We start from the raw sequence: 21,855 nt of genomic DNA, 5'->3' as shown, positions 1-21,855 counted from the left end.
GTGATTTTCAGCTCATATTAACTTTCTTGTGGAGGATTAAAAGACTCTGGCTGTAACACCTACATCTTTGGAAACACTGAAGCATTAAATACAGCCTCCACAGTTACAGCCAGTTCTACATCTTAATTGTATTTGAGAAATATGACGGACTTTGATGTGATGCTTCCTAAGATCTCTTTGCTGAGCAAAAACCAGAGGTTGTGATATCAGAGAGCACATGTTCACGATGGTTAGAAAAGTGGAGGAGGAGGAGTTGCTATAAATAAAAGGATGTAAGGAGTTGTTACTTGATCTATCCTTGCTGCATCTCCGGCATACAGAGGAAACTCACCAAGTCATGGCCCAGTGGAGGAAGATTATCAACATATCCCAGGTCAGATTGGGCCTGCTGTACAGCCTGCATACTGCTGTTGATGGTCCCCATAAGGGCCTGCTGTGCTAGACTCTGGCAACAACAAACAACAGAGGCACACAGTGTTCAAATTATTACGCAAAAGCAATCCCAATACACAACCTGCATTATATGCGGCTGCAAAATTGTGAACCTCTCAGTCTTGCAATCTAATGTCTATAAACCACAGGAGACAGATGGGCTTTTAGTGTGAGCATAAGTCACATTTCATTCCCTATCTCACTCACAGCCATATTCATGTTATTATTGCGGTTCAGTGTTGACAGCAGGGACCACGAGCAATATTTCAAACGCAGCAGATCAGATTTACATAAAAAATGTGTGAATGACCTCAACACTGTGTTCTGACATTTTAAAAATGACAGCACTGATCATTTTCTCATCTCCTCTGTTCCCTATGTTAAATTGCACACAGAGGCCCTTGTTTGGCTGCCACACATTTATACGGTGACACAAAGGGTATATTTGTATATTTGCTATACTGTAGGCACATTTGCCTGAGACACCATATTTGCTTGTAAATTGCCAATGCTCTTTCTCACCAGAGGGGGCATATGTCCTCTGTGCATCTGTCCTGTGGTGATCTGCTGCTGGGCAGAGGGCATAGTTCCCATATTAAAGGTGTCAGGGCCGCCGATGGATCCCGACCGAATTATACCAGGAAGTGCTACTGAGCCATGCTCCACACGACCCACACGATTGAACTGCTGCTGCAAAATTGTGGACCTTAAAACAGGAGAAAGGGAGAGACAAGAAGTGCACAATGAATTTCATAATTAAACACACGTCAATGAAGTTGTTTCACTATGAGTGCACATCTGCATTCAACACAGGATGCATGCATGTACAAGACAAGTGATATAATGACAAACAAAGTGAGAGACAAAATTACCAATTGCATTCAGGACTACAGACACTGTAATGATACAGTATACATGATGCTGTTGAACTAATCTTCCATCCTTATGAAAACTCATCAGATCAATTATAAATGATCCTATTTTAGGATAGTTATGTCTATGTCTAGACAGTGCAGTGTGCTTTCCAAACTGGCTCACAGAGGTGCTCTTTTTTTTATTTTTATTACTCGTTGGCTCTTTAAATTCAGATCATTAATCCACATAATAACATAACTGTTGGATGACGAAAATTACAAAAATTATAATCAAAGCAATTACCACGCTTGTTAGCAACTGTTCCCAAGGTGAGTAGACATCGTCAGGAAAGATATCGCACAGAAAAAAATGTCTGTTTTCCTACCCAGCTCAACAGATGCTCCTGACTCCACTGGTTAATTACGGCTTGTTTTGAGAGGCGGCAATTATGTTTTTGTGCTGAGAACCACGACATGAGTCAATTGGCCCATGAGCAGCAGGAATATGATGCCCCATTCTGCCAGAGAGTGGTTTCACTCAGAGTCGTGTGGATTTCCAGTGACAACAAATTTCCAAGCTCTGTGTGATAAGAGTCGTGGTCCATGAGCATCATCAGACACTAAGGTACATGGGAAAAATTGTTCGAGAGAGACGGCAAACAATAGCGAAATAAAAATGAATGAATTCAAAAGAGCCTCCAATGAGATAATAGCTTAACCTTCCTAAGATACAGTACAGCATTCTTTTGTGAAATAAGATAATAATGTAGTGGATTTTACCCTTAGGCAGGTTTTGTGTTTATAAAAATAAAGAAATCCTACAAGCACTTTAACAGATTGTCTTTTGGAATATCAAGAACGGTGGTATTTTAAAATTCAAAGTGCTGTTTTTGTGTTTTATTCTAACATTACCCCTCCTGGGGGCACTACACTGGGAGAAATGTAATTGCATGCACAATTAAACAACAAGGTTTAAATTCACCAGGAATAACCGGACTGTGCGCACAGAATAGGGACAGTCAGCATTCTGCACAGCCAATACAGTCGATGATACATGAGCACTACTCACTTCTTGGGGGAAACAGATTCCTCCAGCATGGTGGATTCCTCATCTCCCTCAAGGCCAAAGCGATCCTTACTCTGCTTCTGTAGAGAGCAGAGCCACGGACATCACAGCAAATAATGCAGGCACAAAGAGCTGTGTGTGTGTTACTAATTCAAAGAGCTTCACTTTAATTTTTCAATCACTTGCCTTTTTGAGAATGATGTCGATGTAACCTGCAATGAGTTGGGATATCTGCTCCCCCTCTGTGGTCTGGACAGAGTAGTAGCTCTCCTGATACTCCCCAAAATCCTTTGTAATGCAAAAAAGATGGCAGAGATTCATCATTTTAATCAGGTTACAGTATTTTAACATCTATCTCTTTCTTTGGCACTGATAACATATTCTATACCTGATAAGAACCTCACAGTCTGCTTGCAGATAAAATATAAAAAATGCCTTAGTGGCACAGAGGTTCTGAATAATCTTGGCAGCATCTTCATCATTTCTATAGCCTACCTGACAAAAAGAAGAGCTGACTGGCTTCTATGGCCCTATTCCTCTAAAGAGCTGATTAAAAATGAGGTGTGGTGAATCTCCAAACTGCTCACTTCAAAGCATTCGGCAGAATCACAAGGGTGAATATTTTTTTTGTTTAAATCATTGTTAGCAAATACACCTGAGAGTATTTTTTTTTTAATTTGCATAATCTATTAATCTTTAAATTGAGTACTCCGCTCCAATACGAAACATAAGACAGACAGTGCTACTGCCAACAGCTGGTAAAGAAAATTGAAAAAGCTTTCAGATAAATAATACATCCAAATTCTGCACGTTCCTCTCCAGGCATCTATTGTTAACTCAGATGAAATGGCTGGGTAGCATGCTGAAAACATTCAATAATGGAGTTGGAGGTCTCAACAATTTTTTTTACGGATGCTGTTTGTATTGGAAAATGAAAAGTGGGGAAAAGATTGAATATGTGAGGCTGTGTAAATCACATGCCACACAGAATAACTGAATATGTGCATAGGATTAGGAGGGTCCAACATCTGACAGTCTAACTAGTGCTGAGGCAGATGGTTGCACCGTACCAGGGTGAAGCTCTTCGGGGAGGCGGCCCATCTCTTGACTGTTGTCAGAGGCCACTCCTGCACCACGTCCTTCGTCTTCTCATCCACTCGCATCACCGACTCTTTGGTTATCCCCAGCAGCCGTGGCACCAGCTTATTTTTACCCTTCATCTTTTCCTGTCAGAGAGGACAACATCAAGCAACATTTATGTCGGTGCTAAACACCCACACAGATGATTCATTCAAGGTGCGAATGCAAAATTGTTGTGCCATTCAGCCTGCGCCGCTGTAATAACACATGCTGCGCCCCGCGGCTTGAAGCCCCCTAACGGAGGAGGGAGAAGGGCAGTTGTGAAGTGACCCAGCAGAGTTCAGCCTTGTTTAACTGCTGCTTTATTGAGCAGGGTCTCCACAGGCTTTAGTCACTGTCAGCACCACCAGCATGGTGCTTCCACCAGCGTTGTCTGCCTGACCAGCTCCAGTGCCCTCCACTCTCTGCCCACTGAAAATCTATTACAGCTCACTTTAGAGACCGAGCCTACACTTGGCTCCCCTCCAGGGCTGCAGAGGACGACACAGGAATTAACAGAATGTGGACACAGAGGAGTTCAAAAATATATACATTTTACGTTTCCAGGCTTTTTATTTTCCTTTCTTATCACTGGAGAGGACTGAGAATGGAACAAAGGCCAATAAGTGGAAGGGCTTTTGGGGTCAGGCCTCTTAAACCCAAGGACAGATAACATTATCTGAGGGTTCGCGATATCTTCACACGAAGGTTTATTAAAAACATCCATTGTTTTATTTTACATTAGTTGATTGTCACAAGTATCGACGCTATATTCAAGCAGGAAGCTTGGTTTTCTAATCTAAAGTGGTCAAGCTGAGGTATTATGTTATTTTAAATAGTTAACCTTGATTATTGTTTGCTTGTGCAACACATTACAATAGAGTAGAGGTCACACATACACACACATTTACAGACGTATTTACTTCCCATGTACAGTATTTCCAACATGAGAACCTGGAGTGATTCAAGTCTGCCAGATGAGAAATAGAAGGTTTACAACAAACTCTCAGATCTGCTTCAACAAAGCCTGGTCTGTGCTTTTGCCTCTGTTAGCATCGAGAGCGGAGTGCAGCTGGAGTGAATTATTTAACAGTGTTTTGAAATCTCCATCAGTACATCTCCTCATCGGAGGCTCGCACACCGAGGTGCACGCACACTCACACACACAAAGATAATCTGAACCCTGCAGTCTGCTTTAACTGTGGGGCCAAATATTCCATTTATCGTCCATTAAGAGCCCAGTAGACAACTGCGCTCTTCCTCTTTTTCCTCCCTGCTTGGGCTGCCATCAGAGAGCTTTTATAATACCTGCTGGTGCGACTTCATCCCATCCGCATGCCGCACTTCCATTCCACTTTTGTGTTCGCCAAACCAGAACAGAACAGAATTGCTATTGTCACAAGTATTTCACAGCACTGAGTGTGCTGCTGAACAGCAAGTGCACAAGCTTTCACTCTGAAGCCGCTGATTTGTTGTGATAATGGGGTTTTTGGAGTTTTCAACGGGCTTTCATACCTGTTAGACAGCGGAGTGTATATCAGAACTGCTTTCTCACAGCTGCCACTCATCGGCACAGAACCATTAAGTGCCTGTTTTCCACATCCAGTTGTGTCATAAAACTGATAGCGCTCAGTAATTATTAAAGGAAAATTCTAGTTTATAACAACTCATTCATAGTGATGTCCCTCATTTACATAATTTATGATAACACTGTGCTCTAAGTGAATTAGTGTGTAAGTGATAAACAAATGTAGCAACTTTACTACAACCAAATTAAATAGGGCACACAAGCAGTCTGAAGATGAGACTTGTACACAAACCAACCGTTTAGCTCCATATTATCCACCCCTTTATTTGGAGGTAAAACAAAACGTGCCTTTGTTTCCTTTTTCAAATAAATTCAGATTACCTTGGGGCTTGTTTACAACCTGTATGATCATCTGACTGTTATTGTCTCTTCTGCGTTTTTGTTTGTTTATGCATGCTAAGATCACATGCAGTAAATTAGGTCAGTAAAGTGCTACAATAACTAACAGAAATGGTGGCCTGAAGAAAAATATCCAAGGTGTAATTATGCTTTAAGAGGCAGAAATCACATTTGTTGGGAATGTGGGCTTATTGTCTGCTGTGCTCGTGACTTTAATGTATGCAGTAAATCTGTGAACACATTTTCTCTCTCTTACTTTCACCAGGAAGAAGGACACGCCGTACGTCTGCAGGGACCTTGCCAGCTTCACGTATTTCACTTTTGCCTCAATCTCCGTCATCTCTCCACAGTTCTTATGATCCTGGTGAAACGACAGCAGTTACATCTCCAACATATGTCGCCTGATTCTTCCATATGTACATTAACATGTTGATACTCGAAATGCTGCGATGTGCATGTTTTGTACCTTGCCAATTTGTGCCTTAACAGAGAACAAATTACTACAATTCCCATGGGGCAGAACACAGTTTCTAACACACTATATTTACTTAAAAGCAACATTCAGGCGATGTAATGTACATACTTGGAATATTTTCTTCTCGGACCCTCTCTGCTTGATGTACTCTTTGGGTAGGAACTCCTTCAGGCTATGGAGATAATAACATTTTTACATGGTTACTCTTTTGAGCTACAGGCATTTCCTTTTCTGTTAGCATTCCTCTACATATGAGGTCATTCTTGCCCTACTGCCTACATATCAGAAAACAGTTGTAACAGCTGACATCACCCCTGAGCTTTCCACCAGAGGAAATCCCTGAAGAAACAGCCTGCATTGAAGCAGGAGATAACCACAGCATATGTGCAGCTGTGGACATGGTGAAAGCACAATGCACCATGCAGACTCATTGTGAATGTTGGTTTTTAATGTACATGATCTTGTTGAGGAGGAAAGCTTACTCCAGGAATCCGGGCTTGTGCTTGTGCTCCACGTGGGGTCCGAACTGGATCTGAGCCTGGATTCCTGCGAACTCGCAAGCTTTATCAAAGGAGACAGGGTGGGATCCATTCAATATATCATCCCTAGCCTGGAGGAGACATGAGGAGGGGGGAGAAGAGAGAGGGTAAGTGAGAGGAAGAAGCACACATCCAGGAAAAGGATACAACTACAAAGGCATGAGAGTTATCCAAAATTCACGCAGCAGAGCTCCGTAATGAGCTCTTATTGTGTGCTTTGAATGCACCGTGGCTCCAGAGAAGATGTCTTCTAAGTGAATGACTAAGTGTATATCTAGAGCAAGAGCATCATAACTGAGACTCTGCCACGCTGGGGAGCCAAACAAGATTTGTTTGCGACAATAAAAGCCATTCTGCCGGCTTTTGAACGTAACCACTCCAACAGTGTCATTACAGCCCATTACGTGTTATTAAAGAGGAAAAGACATTACAGGAAATGCATCAGTCTATTGCGATGTCTCGTCATCTGCATTATGGAACGGCCCTCTACTGTACATGTTGTGTCTTAGAAATCTAATGACAGAAACTGAGCAAATGTCTGGAGTTTGGAGCTGCTGAGACATCACTTATGTTTCTGTGCACTTTCAGCCAGGCTGTCTACATTATCTTCACCATTTAGGTAGATCGAAAGGCAGAAGCCTTTGTTGACATCTTTCAAATGGTTGTCAGTGTGTGCTGTTTTCTCCAGGGGGCAGTCTGCTCTGCCACTCTGTCTCTCCCTCTGTCTGTCTTCTCTCACTCTCTCTTTCTAGTGTGCTGCTGCAAAATTAATGGCTCCAAAAGCTGAGAGGCCTTGCTGACAGTGAGAAAGGCTCCATCAGCGCTTTTAGCATTAGCATATCAGCGCACAGCGTGGACTTGACTCATTCTTACGTCCCATTACATCAATGAAAAACTAAGCAGCAGCTTACTGCTGTAATGAGGACAACAATCTCCTCCACTCACAATCAAGTCCTTTCCCCAGTGCAATTCACAGTGGAGTACATAAGCTCTTACTGAACACAAGAAGACACTCTAAAATTAGCCCTCACACATGCCATTCACGCTGCTTTGCGTTACTACTCTGTATTATTCTGAAGTAAGATGCAAAGGGATGGTGGAAGAACTAAATCGGAACGTTGAAATGATGAAATGGGGTTTTCTTGGTGAACGCAGGTTGGTTAGAGTGCAATTAATTTATCAGTGGGCCTCTAGTTCCTTGTAGAGTAGTGTAGATTTGCATATTCTTTACAACTTGACCCACTGATGCAGAGGTACTTTTTCTTCATAATTAGTGTTTTGCATGCACACTAGTATGTTATAATCATCAGGATTGTGGAGTATCTTGGTTTTGTGTTATCATACAGTATGTAATGGGCTCATGCATAAATGTGTACTAGCATATTCTAGTTCTAAAGAGGCTCAAATGGGCGAGCTTAAGTACACTGACAGAAACCGAGATACCATTAAATGTAAACAGGTTATCAAGGTTGTGCAGATGCATCCTCAGCTTTAGCTCCTGGCACTTTGTCAGTAAAGGATGCATTTTATTAGGTGTTACTCTCATCATCCATTACTGGTGATAAGATGAAGGAGTCATTATCCAAGAGAGAGCATCCAGACAGTTGACTCAGTCGATCCAGAAGTGACGTCTCACACATAGAGGTTCAGAAAACTAGATACAGTACTAGTCTAATAGAATAACGCATACAAGGATGTAACTAACCCGTTTCACTGTAATCCATGAAAAAGTCATAAGAAATGCACTTTTTTTTGCACATGTTTAGAGAGCTTAATTTAACAGAGAAGGTTCTGTGAGACAGTGTTGTCAATTGTGTCTCAGCAGAATAAAGTGACAAAGTATCTGGTTAACGCTCCCATGCCAAAATACATGTTGCTTTGTTTACAATATGCTGTATTTTATTTTATTTAGTTTGGCTTTGCTATCATATGGGTTTCACCACAGAGAGTTAAGTTTACTATTGACTTTGAATTGATCATTGGCTGGGTCACTTCATCTGCAAAGAGGTAGTTCCCTCTATTTGGTCAAATGACCGGCCAGATAATTTTACAACGTTACAATACAGTGAGGCCAGTCCCTGATTTTCTCATAGCAGATACGACAAGTGATACAGGCACTGGTTCTGGGACATTTTAATAGAGCTGCATGAGTGGAAGTGAAGCACAAGACATCAGAAGCTGTGACACATACAGCCTGGGGCTACAACAATGAGGTCAACAAGTCCACCCCGGCCCAGCAGAGCACACAGAGTATAATGCAAACATAAAAATAAATGCTGACGTAGGGATATGCTAAAGCAACTGAATGCACAGCGCGGCGTTCGATCGGGACGGATACTAATAGACCAGTGAATAGAGCATTTTCTAAACAGTTCATGACTTAGATGACACGGTTTTGTGTGAGGAATAGTCTTAAATGTTTGAAAAGATGAACTGGGGGTCATTCTGATGTATTAGTTAACTACAGTAAGAAACTTGAATTGCTTGGTTCAAATCCAACCTGACCCTTCTTTATCTATTTCTCTGCGCTGTCCATTTTCCAATAAAGTACAAAATGTTCCAAAAGCTGCTAAAATGCTATCACAAACTCTTACATACCTGTAGCAACAGGATGAAACTATGTAATGTGACCTGTGGGATAGAAGGTCCTTAGCTGAAAAAGCACTACTGTATAGTGGATTCTACACCTTACAAACCTTATAAACACCTTTAATCACAGTTTTTTTTCCCCCAAGGATACAACCTAAAAGATGAAGATGATTCTACAACAGCGTCTCATGGTTCAGCAAGTTTCATTTAAAAATCAATTAATGTGAGCGAAAGTAAAAGCGAAAGAGCAGGACACACATAGCAATGCTATTGCAATGGATGTTGATCCTGGTCTTAGCACAAGTACATGACAGAAGGGGAGTGGTCGGGTAGTAAAGAAGATTAGTCTGTTACTGGCAGAGCCTCCATTACAGAATGTGTGTGCATATATATGTGTGTATGTGTGTGTGAAATCATGAAAGCTTCAAATCATTAATAAACATTTGAGATCATTGCTGATTCTGAGGGATGCTCTGTCAAAGAAATGCCAGCAGTAATGTCATCATCCGCACAATCCGAATTCAATTACTCTATACTGCTGAGGTTCTGGGAATCACAGGAATTGTGAATGATGAAGGATGTTAAAGAGGAAAATGGAGGGAGGGTGAAATGGAGAGTGTATGAAAGAATAGGAAAAGAATGGAGAGAAGAAGCCGGGGGTGTGTTCCATTCTGCTGGAGATCTCTCTTCTGGCTTTGTTTGGCCTTTTTAACACAGTGACAAATTAGAGCCACTGCCATGCGAAGAGTCTCTGTGATCTGCCTGTGTAACAATCCGTGTGTGTGTGCGTGTGAGAGAGAGAGAGAGAGAGAGAGAGGGGGGGGGGGGGGGGGAGGGAGAGCGAGAGAGAGAGAAGGCGAACGAGGGAAAGATAGATGGGGAAGGGCAACAGAGAGGCAAATGGAGGCGGGGGCAGCGGGCGGGGATGTTATTGTGAAAGGAAATATGAGTCTGTGTTGAGAGGAGAGCATGATATGTGCTGCGCTGTAATGTGTGCCAGGGTAAGAGGGTGGGGATGTGTGCGATTATGTCAGAATGTGTAGGAGATGGAGCAGGAGTGGAGACAAGGGAAGGAAACAGGGGGGGAGAAAAGCAGAAGCAAAAACAGAAACAGATAGACAGAGAGGATGGGCTGGCTATGTCTTCTATGAAGATGTTTTATAGAAGCAGCAGTGAAAAGACTGAGAGACAATGATTTTACATATTTTAGACATGGTATGTATCTCTGAGCAGTGTTCAGGGCTGTGTTTATGTGTTGGAAGGTATTCAATCATCTCTGAGTAATTATTTTTCAAAAAATATAGTTTGTGTGTGTGTGGGTGGGTGTGTGTGTGGTTACTCCATCCTGTTGTTTGAGTCCAGGTGTCAGGTGGGGAGCTCTCCTCTCCTCTCCTTGACAGTCTAATGTGAACTCAGTGGTGTGCAGTGAGTAAACCCTGCTGACTAGTATGGAAGGGGAATTAACTGACCCCCATCAGGGAACCCCCCCCCCTCCCTCCCTCCTGCAGGGACCCTCTGCTTGCAGAGCTACTGTAGTAGAAATAGCAACTGCCAGAGATGGATAGAGACACAGCAAGAGAGAAGAAAACCAACTTAATAAACACACATCACTGCTCATCCACTCATAACTCCACACTTCTTGCCTCTAACTGAGCCTTACCACATCTATGCTACAAAACCCCACCAACAACAGGAAGTGTTTAAATGGTGATGTAACTCACTGCCACCCAAAACTCCTACACTTCAAAAACAACCGCTACATCACTGACAAAACCTTCTCAAGTCACTAGCTGGTCAGTTGTGCTGTGCAGCCGGTCATTGTTCAAACCCACAGAACCTAATTTGAAGTTGCTGTGAGGATCCTAAAGTTTCCATGGAGACTGAAAAATGTCAAGATTAAATTTGGGGAAAAAGCGTATGAAATGATGCACAAAACAACTTGAGTATCTCCATTTGCGGAAATGGTGTGGCTACAAAATTGAATATTTCCATCAGTGTAAAATGTGAATTGAAGAGAAAGGCAGATGGAAACTCTATTTTAAGGTGACAGAGTGAGACATGTCTCAACAAATGAATGGGTTATTACCTCTACTTATTTATCTCCAATGCAGCAGCAATGTTTTTCTGAGTTAAAAATAAAAAGCAAAAAATCAATGCCATCTCATCAGATATAGGAAGGGAAACTGGTCTATGCTGCACTATAGCTGTGTCCATCCTCACATTATCCTTTTCATGTGTCCAACCTACAGGATAGACACGGGTAAATCAGGCCATGTCAAATTCACAAACAGCAACAGTTCCACTGATTACATATACGTATGGAGAACACTGTGTGTTTGTAGTGGATAATTATATAACAAAAAGAGCAGAGCGATGGTGGGAATCATGGAGGAACTTAACTAACTTTTTTTATGTATATTTTTTGGGCTTTTTACGCCTTTAATGGAAAGCACAGTCCAGAGAGAGACAGGAAATGGGAACTCAGTTACCTTTACAATATGGTACTGTACGTTGAATCCATCTTTGGCAAGCTGCAGTGTAGCCTACTTCTTCCTGTTTACAGAGCCGACGCATTGTTTCCGTTTATTTAAGTATGTGCGGTGGTCATAGAGAGTCATGGTCGATCACCGCCTGATGGCAGAGGAAGAGCCATCATAAGACGGCATGAGCAGGACTCTTGGGGAGGGGGGTAGGAAGGCGAATCCAAGTAATTTGACATATTTGAGCATTTTATAAAAAAAAGTAACACAGTAGTTACTTTTCCTGGTAATTATTTACTTTTATAATGTAGTAACTCAGTTACTAACTCATTTACTTTTTGGGGAAAGTAACTAGTAACTATAACTAATTACTTTTTAAATGTAACATGCCCAACACTGACTATAAGTAATGTGAAAGGGGTCGTTTGTAATGACAAATTCATATTGAGTTATCACCCAACTCTGCAGCCCCACTCGGCTCTTTGGCGTCTTTAAGCTTGTTGTTTTGGTTTTACTGTCTGCAAATGTACTGTTCTGGTGATCTCTCTCCACCCTCATCAGTGTTATTTCACACAGCATCAGGCTGATACTCTCAACGACAAAGATATTGTGAGGCTCCTGTGCGCTAACTACGTAGCCAGCAGTAAATGTAAGACCAAAGACGATTTAGAAACAAGACGCCCCACGATGAGTCAGTTTTCTGTGCCATGTGGGAGTCTAGCAGCAGGTCATAAGTCTTAAGAGTCCAATGGGAGAAGTGAACGTGAGAACAGATTATGGTCGATTCTTTCACCAAAGTAAATATTGGACTCATTTTTCACAAGCCACATCTCTTCTAAACATTTTGACACTAAAATGGCAAATTTCAGACATACAAATCATGAGAAAATAAACGTTGTCCCTGGCACAGATGTCTTAGGTAACATCAACAAACGTCTGCGAAGGCCCTCGCTAACAAATTTTCATAATGCTAAATATGACTGTTAGCTGTACATATCTAACGTAGGCAGAAGAAAATATAAAAAGCTCCCTTACAGTAATTCTACTGACATTTATCCATCCACACACACGTTCACAACACTTAGAAATGAGGTGGGGGTACGGGCAACCACGCCTACTTAGGAGACAGGAAGTGTACCATTTCATGTCATTGGCGCAGCTTGTAATGGGCCATCTTATAGTTGTAGACTATCTTTGATAAGACATAAGAAGTACAGTAAGCCACTAGCCTAGGTGGCTAGCTAGACTTTACCAGATAAAGAGCTGAAATCGTTTCTGACCAGAGCTAAATATGGGCTTACAGTAGATTCATCAGGTAGACACAAACACAGCTCCAAATGTATGCTAAGGTTACTCCACATCTGATGGACATTTAACAACTTCTTAAGGTGATCATATCTGGGTGTTTTCCTCTGTTCTGACATCACCTTGACAAAATGCAAAGTATTAACATCTGGAATCAAAGCTTTGCCTTCTTGTGCAAAGATTTATATTGCTTTGACACTGTACAGCAGAACCATGAATCAAGGCAAACCTGTCTGCACCACATCTGAGCTAACCATATTTCAGTCTGTCCAGACCTGGCCCAAATGTTAGATGCAGGCTAAAACATAGTTATTGAGTCTAATTACAGTACACTCCTGTTGTCTCTTCGGAGAAACATTCAAATAACCACCCCAAAAACCTGCAGTATGAGTCATATGCTGGTCTGCTTGGGCCTCATTTTTACAGCATGGGCTGCAACAGCAAAAAATAGGCCTCCGTCACCTCTGTACCTGCAGCGTTTGTTGCTTTGTCAGCACAAAGGTGTGCGCATCTGGTTTACCTGAACATAGAGCAGGTTTAGCTGAACAGGGTCCCGCGAGTCCACGTTCTGGTCCGAGTAGAAGAACTTGCGCCTGAGCAGCAGAATCTCGCTCTCCTCCACCCCTTGCTCTCTGAAGGTCCTGCTGTGGTCCAGCCAATTCACTGCCCAATCAATAAGCACACACTCTCGTTACCACATGCACTGAAATGAATACACATTCACTTAACAAAGATGTTACCAGAGCGGGGTACTGACGGTGAAATTAACCAGGCCGTTCAGACAAGACAAGATCAGCTTAGACAGACAATTTACCACATTAATCACGGAGAAGTGAAACACTGCCGTTTGCTTTATTTTCCGCTGAGACGAAAGCTAGTTTTCAGCCAAAGTTAGGAGGGTGATTTATATATTCACATGTTTCAAAATTTAATTGATGTCCTCTGGGCAAAAGATAACAGTGGTAATTTCATTAAACTTTGATTTGTTCATGCAATAAATTAGACTTGAGTGATAAAGCACATGTCCAGATGATGGTGTTGAGTCAGATTAATTCATGTAAGGATAAGAAAGGGGCTGAAAAACCATCAACATATGAGTGACACTTCTGGAGGCTTTTTGCACGCTCGCACTCACAGTCGTCATCTGTGTGGAGTTTGGCTTTGAGCTTTTCCATCTTCCTCTCGTCTCGCAGCAGCAGCGTCCTGTCTTTCTTCAGCGTCCCCATCCCGTCCTCCTTCTTGTCCTCCGCCACCTCTTGAATGAGGGAGTACTCTTCATAGTTGGTGATTCCTGAAAAGGGCACAAGTTAGCCAGGGAGGGGGAGAAGGAGGAGGAGGAGCTGCCTCAAGCTGGCAAGATAACTGCTGCCACGATAGAGAAAGCAATTCTCTTTCGCTCCCTTTTCATCTCTTTCTCCCTGCTTTGCAACACAAGTGAAGGAAAGCTGGGACGGAGCCAGCAAACTAAAATGGGGAGCTGAGGAGGAGAAGAAGCCAAGCAGAGAGGCCTACTCCAAACAAACATTTTCCAATAAAGCTATCTGCCAGACACACATCCCTCTCCTCCTCATCCAGTCGAGCTTGATGGCAGCCCATTATAATTGAAATATACAGCTTAGGGAACCCCTGTGTGACAGGCACCCAGGGCACGGTGTGAGCCTTCGAAAGAAACACTTCAGCATTTATTAGAAACAAGCCTGTTTAAGCCTGATAAATGATGCCAATCAGGCTTTAAAGAATGTGATCAGGACTTAATCAAGTGCACATGAATGCTCCAGAGTAGTTAACTAATGCTGCTGTTCAAATACGAGTGTATCAATGTAGCATAATGCAACTCAGTGTGAAGTCAAGTGGTATTCTGTGGACTAAAAATAAAATAGAGGATGAATAATTCAAGTCCTGGATGATGGCTTGACAAGATTCATACTAGCAGCACTGGGAGGGTATTACTTACCTATTCTGCTGCATATGGTGACGAGCAGTTCCCCGACTGTTTTGGAGTCATCCACCATGATGGTTTTAATGGCACCATCCAGCATTTTGATCTTTTGCGGCCTTTGTTTCTTCTTATACTCCAAGACGTCCTGAGAAAACAGGAGGGAGAAGCTCAGTGACATCTACGACTGTGCTGATCGTTCTCGACAGTAAACTGCGGGCGTTCCTTGTGAGCAGGGAGGCATGAATATCTCAGGTGCCTCCAGAAAATGTAAATCACTTTAAGAGATGATAAGTGACACTGACAGTTCTCCACCCCGGACTTTATGACTTAATCTTACTCCATTTCGCAGCATGTAGTAATCCAGGGTTCTCCCAGACTCGAGCCAGATTCCTTTCCTGGGATCATCGTCAGACAAGAAGAGGCCATAATCGGAGGCTGGAACACAAAGTGAAACAAGTGAAGATTTCTATAGATTTCAATTATGTAAATGAGTGTAGAATAGATTCACAGTTTGTGAGTCATCCACCAACCTTGTCCTGTCTGAGCTTCCGGTACTCTCTCTCTGATTATCCTGCAGGCGTCATACACAGGCGTGCATGGCTCAAACTGCATCGTCTTCACCACATTGCACTGGCGTACACATATCTTCAGCGACAAGGCCACCATCTTGGTGGGTAATACAACGGCCTCACCAACCTACACACCTGGAAAACACAGAATTCACAAACAGCAGGTGAGGTTCAGAGAGAGTGTAAAGTCATCCTGCTGCAATGTCTCCACAAGACGGTCCGTGTTGTGGCTGGTGTCAACAAGACATTATTAAAATGTCCTCTTATAAAACAATCATACTCCAAAGTGTGAAGAGGAAGCCTCTGAGGCAGAATGCAGCGCTGCGAGGCACAGAACAAATCAACACAATTACCTTCATGGGGACATTTTCACCTGTGAAATTGAATGTGTGTTATGCCGCATCCCTGCTCCTCGTTCTTCCCTGCTGTTCTGATATTAAAGGGTTACGTTTACAGAGAGCCTCTGCCTGATTGCACTGAGTGTAGAATTAGTTGAACCTCGGCAAGCGACACAATCTTTCAGAGGAAGAAGGAAGAAGAAGAAAAAAAATCGCTCTAAAAAATCTCTCTAATCGACAGGAATAGCAAGAGCAGAGTCACAACACTGAAAATGACTTTCCACCGCTGCATAATTATTCACTCTTCCTCTGGTTTGCACTCTCCCCCAGCAGCAGACTTTACCGCGAGACAAATCAGTGGATAGAGAAATACTGCAATTAGGGTGAATCAATTCAGGTACTCTGAGACTTGTACGTGCAAAAAAAAAAAAGAAAAAGAAAAAACAAGGGGGGGCTGATACTGCAGAGTGTTCCTCCTCTTCCTTGACCTTGGCTTTCACAGGGAGAGGGTTGAATGTGATGAATAGGGCTATCTACACCAGGGAGGCTCCCTACCTCTCATTTACATGATACATCTGAATTCTTGTTCTTACTTTTTTTTGTGAGCAAAGATTAGTCTGTGACGCCTTCAAAGCCAACTCATCTCCTCTGGAGAGGACGGGTATGGCAGCATAGATACAAGTCCTCACATACTGATGTAAATATATTCCAGGGCTGCGACTAACAAAGGTTTTTTGATCCAAAAAACACAAGAAAATTGTAAAGAAAAAAAAAAAGATGTAAAAAAAAAAAGATGTAAAAAAAAGAAAAGCCCAAGTTGGTATATTCAGATCACTTGTATAGTCCTAATGTTTAGTATAATATAGAAGATGAAAAATAGAAGTAATAAGACACTTGAATGAATTCTTGGCATCTTTATTTGAAGTGAAAGGACAGACCTGAAATAAAACAGTTGCCAGATAATCTTTTAGTGACTATTTGATGACCTCAATAATTGTTTCAGTTTTACTCTAAATTATTCTGTAACGCTGAAAGAATTGTTGATTTGTCTCCACAGTTGGACACAGAGGCAAAAGTTCAAATCCTCCTCACACTGACACAATTCAGATGTTGGCCGCACTGGGAAACAAAGAGTTATTTTGTGCTCCGGATTCACAGCTCATCCACAGACCCCTTTTTGAGTCGGAGCAGAGGAAGTCTAACAAGTAAATTTTCTCTAATGATGGAGTTGTGAATGAGGCCGCATGTGACTGTGTGGCTCTCAGTCATGGACCTGGGTTCCTCTCCAATAGACCCTCTGCTTCCCTGAGTTTTTCTTCAGACAAAGAGGAAAAGACAAGCACAAAGAAGAAGGGGGTAATGGCACCGCATGAGCTCTCCTCTGTACAGGCTGGTGGAGAAGCCCCACCGAGTTTTTGTCATCCAGCTCTTTCCACAGACACTTGCTTCTAGACAAGCAGCTTGAGACCCCAGACTGACAACACGGCAGGCCACAGGGGCATGTATGTGAGCTCACAATAGATTTACCAAATATATGGATTGGGAAGAAAAGAGTGTGTGTATTTTTCCGGACGTTTCCCATGGACATTTCAGATGGGTCCATCCGGTGACCTCCATGACGGGTATTTTATAGATTGCTGTAGGGGCTGCTGCTAAGGCTACAGTCGTTTCAGTATCTGTTGTGAGTAGCATTACTCAATTCAGAGTACTACAGAAACCACATGATGAAACCCAGGAGGATAATGATAATCCCTGAGCTTACAGTAGTGTGAGAGCACATTTTTCACCAGGATCCTCGTGCAAACACTCCAATGCTGCCAGCTCCTCATCAGCTCTGCTTTCAGGCATGGGTGGATCTATGTCTGTGAGAGGTGCAACGAGAAACAACTCACTTATGTGAGTCTCTGGTGAACCTTATTTATTCTATTAGCCTTGCTACATCACTAGGTAGATCTAAAAAATGTAATTTCAAAGCACTCCGGTGACAATCACTGATCCATCAGAGGACCCCCCTGTATTGGATTACGTTTGTTTACTACTGAATATTAAGACATGAAAACGGCCAAAGAGCAGCTTGCTGGGGAGTCTGAACATGGACAATTCAATAGAGACCAGGGAGGGCAGGTGCCATCTGGAGAGGATGCAACTCTAATGATTGACTGTAATACCAGCAGCAGCACAGAGCCCTGCTGCGATTAATGCACCAGTCTGTCACATAAGTAAGGAGGCGGCTGGACATGAAACGCCTGATCAGTTTGTTTGGACCGGTGTCCAAAAAATGCTTCTGACAGAGCAACTAATCTGAAGCCGAACGACCCCTGTGGACTAACAGGGTGTGGATGAGAATGAATAACATTCTTACAAGGACATTGTGCAACAATGCTGTACAGGGGTTCTTCAAATGTGTGGTTTTTATTTGATCAATACCACAGTAAATGACTGTGTGTTTCTCATGCTGTGCAGAGACAAGAATGTAGAGGAGGCAGAGTACAAAAGCCAGGATCAGCTGTTCTGAGAGAAATACGCCGGGCTACACGGCCACGATTTCCAACTGTGAAGAGCACACACGCTCTTTACTGCTGCTTTGAACATTTCAATGCAACAATCACATGGCAATTACAGTATACTGTACGTGTCAGACATACTGCACAAGACTGTCCCCTGCAATTTGCATCAGGTGCCAGGTTTTTTGTTGTCTATTAAATCAATTCATGCCTTTTTATTTTTGCAAATACATAACGCGTTTTCCAACCAAACCAAAAATGCTTAAGATCTAGGAGTGCACAGCATAAACACTTCGAGTAATTATGCAAATGGAAAACAATAACAAATGAACACAATCTAAAAGTCCTCATTCTTAAAACACCAAATCTAAATCATCCCCCCCACGTTGCTACAGGATTTTCAAGGTCAACCCATTAAACGGAGATCACTGGAGAAACAGTAATGATTCCCTGGTAAGCAAGGCGTTTTAATGCTCTCTCTTCTTTGGCAGCATTTCTGAATCGAAAATACAAGCAGTGATGTAGACGCAAACATCTCTTCTTACAGTACTTACACAAACAGCAGCAATTACCGTTCTGTTCTAAAAACAGCCACGGTGGGATAAAAGGTAGATTAGCATGGCGACTCTAAAAGAAAGCACCACTATTGTAAAGGTTGACAATTAGGCTTTAATAAGCTGTGATGCAATTGAAAATAACCCCAAAGCTCTAATGAAATAGCCAGTAAAGCAGCAGGAGGATACTGTGGCTGCCGCCTTCACTAACCTCCCAAATACAAAACAAGAGTTTGCATTTACTATACCGAATTATCTCCAGCCTAGTGAGCCTTTGTTATTGTGTAATTTAAGCATGTACTGTAGGATGGCAGTGACATTGAATGCCCGGGCTGGGAGTCATTCTGACCTCAGTGGTTCTCAGAGCTGTTGAGAACAGCAGGATTAAAGCATGCATGCATTGAGAAAATACTAATTGGCGAATCGGCTCTATACCACACCTCCTTTTCTCTCTGAACATCCCCCTGCATTGACAGCCTTTTATCACCGCCTGATTGAAAGCAAGGTCAGTTTCCTGCAGGACCATAGTGCCTCTCTGGAGACCACTAAGTTTTCCTGGAACACAGACACTCCAGCGGCAGCTCACATAACGGCAAACAAGGGCTGTTGTTTTGATCATCTGTGTATTCAAATCCAATATTTTCCTGCAATCCTGAAACCACATTTCCATTCAACTCCACTGTGGACCGCCCTGTCAAGGTCAGGTGCGTTATTTTCTTCATGCTGCTTCTAAATTTAATGACTGCTGGGTAATCTTTCTGACCACTTCACATCCTAATTTTAATTAGTATATCAGAGCCCTGGCGGTCCACAAGAGGAAGGAATTAATCAACCACCATTAAAAGATCTTTATTAGAATGCGTTATATTTATGACTACTGGGTATATTTGATTTACAACAAACAATACAGCAAAATGACTGCGCATCTATTTAATAGCCCTGGGCTGTAATCTAAATAACACATGGGGCTACAGAGACATCTTTTTATGAGCAGGTCTGTTCAACCTGAGAGTATCAATACAGATAAACTGCTTATTATCACATCTTCATTTTGCTTAGTAGATCTAAAATTAACCAGGCCCTGTATTTCCAAATGTCCATTTAACAGGATGTCCTTTGGTTCATTTCCTTGCAGGAAACAACCACCGAATTGGGATTCTACCTGAATACAATTCAAATAATTAATAAGTCAAAAGGCTTTCACCTCCAACCTTATCACTTCCTCCATACCTTTCATAAATTAATCATTGCTCCTGCAGGAAGCAGCTATCACCCGACAGCATTATGAAGCAGAACTGACCCTTGCTATTAAAAGTTCATTAGGTTTACTATGAACACGCTGTCATGTTATAAGGGGCTTGCACAGTATTATTTTTACCTAATAGGGTGTTAGTCAAGCAGTGCTTGTTGATTGAGATATAAATATAAAAAAGGGGGCTGTGCTTTAAATTGAGAGCTGCTCACATTTACGCCGACTTATTTTTTGAGCATATAAAAATGAACCATGCTGCTATACTCGCTAGGCTACCCACTTTACTCCTGGGTGACACCCTCCGCTCTAATGCAAATTTGAGGGTATAGACGCTGACAGAAATTATGAATCCTGCCCTTGTCACGGGAGGGGGAGAACAGCTCCTCTTACACTAAAAATATCCAGTGAAGTAGAGCGTCCTCCAGCAGCACTGCTTGGAAAAGAACAGCACAGCAGCAGCAGTAGCAGCAGCAGCAGTGCAATAAATGTAACTGTTTCTTCCTCGCCTTAAAAGACAATGGTATTTATTAATACCCTATGGTAATAGATCAAAAGAAATCCTGTACTTGAAGATTAGACGGCAAATCCTTCACTACACTGAGAAATTATAAGAATGGATATAACACACACTGTGCTCAGTTAGGTTATACTATTGACATATTATAGGTTTGAGTAGTCCTGAGGTCAATACGGTCTTATAACACATGGCATCATTCAATATGTACCATCGCTCATCCTCATTTAGAGCTGTGAAGAATGAGCCTCTTAATAGATGGAGACAGAAACAGCTACTAGAGGAGGAGAGCTCCACCCAGCAGCTGCACTCCCTCAACCAATGAGATGGTTAGGGGTAATGGTTAACGCTGACACACACACACGCGCGCGCGCTGCCCAAACATTTATATTCAATTACATCCACAGATGGGTGCAGATAAGCTCAAAACAACAGAGGACCCAGCCCAGGATGATTTCATTGTCATTCTCGACCACATTTTAACCATAAATAAACCATAATTTTCAGTATCTGGACTCTGCTCCACTAGCCTACATCTGGTTTTGACTGATAACTATTCCAGATGAAGTGATGTAATGGGGAAGATGTTGAGAGGCAATAGTCCAATTTTTAAAATAAAATAAAAAGTGGTAAGAATGCTGTGCTGAAAGAACACTTTATAACACTTCATAAGAAGTAATATTTTCACCGCACTTCTCTACACATTTGTTTCATACCAAAGAAAATATTTTTGGGATGTGATAGCCGTATGAATGACTATAATACATTTGTATTAAATTCTGAACAGCTGCTTGTCAAGTGGCTTCAACCACTCAATCCACACATGCTTGCCTACAGTAGTACCATAGTGTTCATTACATATGGGCACTTTGATGTCGACATACTTCATTACGTTAAATCTGGGAATCATTTCATCCCCACAGTTACATCCTGAATATCATTATTTGCTAGAAAAATGTAATTTTTGTTTAATAATATATCTCTATGTTAAAGCAGAAGTGAGTGATCCGGTCGTTTTCGCTAATGCTGCGTTCCAGGCAGGCTTTTGAAATCGTAAATTACAGCTTCAAGTCACAACTTACGACTTTGTAGCGTTCCAGGCAACCCACTCGTGTTTTTCCGACCTGTTTTACCGGTGAAAGTCACTATAACGGCCACTCGTAACTTCCGACCGGTGAACTCGTACCAGATCGAACTGGTACCACTTCACGGTCGGAAAAATACGAGTTTCCTTGAACGCACCATAACAGTCCTCGTCGCTACGTCACCACATTCACGGCGTTCCTTGGCTGCACACACAGCCCTGCATGCCGTTCTCTCTCCTCATTGGATAAAAACTGTAGGATACGATAAATGTTTTCTCTTCGGCTCAGAGCAGAGCAGAGGGACTGAGAGACCC

General features: G+C 42.2%; 1 protein-coding gene across 1 annotated transcript in view; it reads right to left on the bottom strand.

The window, feature by feature from the left end:
- Positions 1–15,419, bottom strand: part of tln2b (talin 2b) — a gene marked incomplete at its 3' end in the record, with an annotated part of 46,997 nt that extends 31,578 nt beyond the window's left edge. The window contains exons 1-13 of the mRNA XM_083973148.1: positions 15,256–15,419; positions 15,063–15,160; positions 14,741–14,870; positions 13,922–14,077; positions 13,307–13,449; positions 6,356–6,483; positions 5,982–6,045; positions 5,655–5,759; positions 3,423–3,578; positions 2,539–2,640; positions 2,356–2,432; positions 955–1,138; positions 332–445 (exon numbers count right to left, since the gene is read on the bottom strand). Of these exons, the coding sequence (XP_083829274.1) occupies positions 332–445; positions 955–1,138; positions 2,356–2,432; positions 2,539–2,640; positions 3,423–3,578; positions 5,655–5,759; positions 5,982–6,045; positions 6,356–6,483; positions 13,307–13,449; positions 13,922–14,077; positions 14,741–14,870; positions 15,063–15,160; positions 15,256–15,391 (1,593 nt within the window). The 5' untranslated portion in view covers positions 15,392–15,419. The remainder of the gene's footprint in view (positions 1–331; positions 446–954; positions 1,139–2,355; positions 2,433–2,538; positions 2,641–3,422; positions 3,579–5,654; positions 5,760–5,981; positions 6,046–6,355; positions 6,484–13,306; positions 13,450–13,921; positions 14,078–14,740; positions 14,871–15,062; positions 15,161–15,255) is intronic.
- Positions 15,420–21,855: the final 6,436 nt, after the last annotated feature.

Source organism: Trachurus trachurus, assembly GCF_905171665.1.
Source record: "Trachurus trachurus genome assembly, chromosome: 6".
Classification (NCBI taxonomy): domain Eukaryota; kingdom Metazoa; phylum Chordata; class Actinopteri; order Carangiformes; family Carangidae; genus Trachurus; species Trachurus trachurus.
This window is presented reverse-complemented; position numbering and strand designations above follow the sequence as displayed.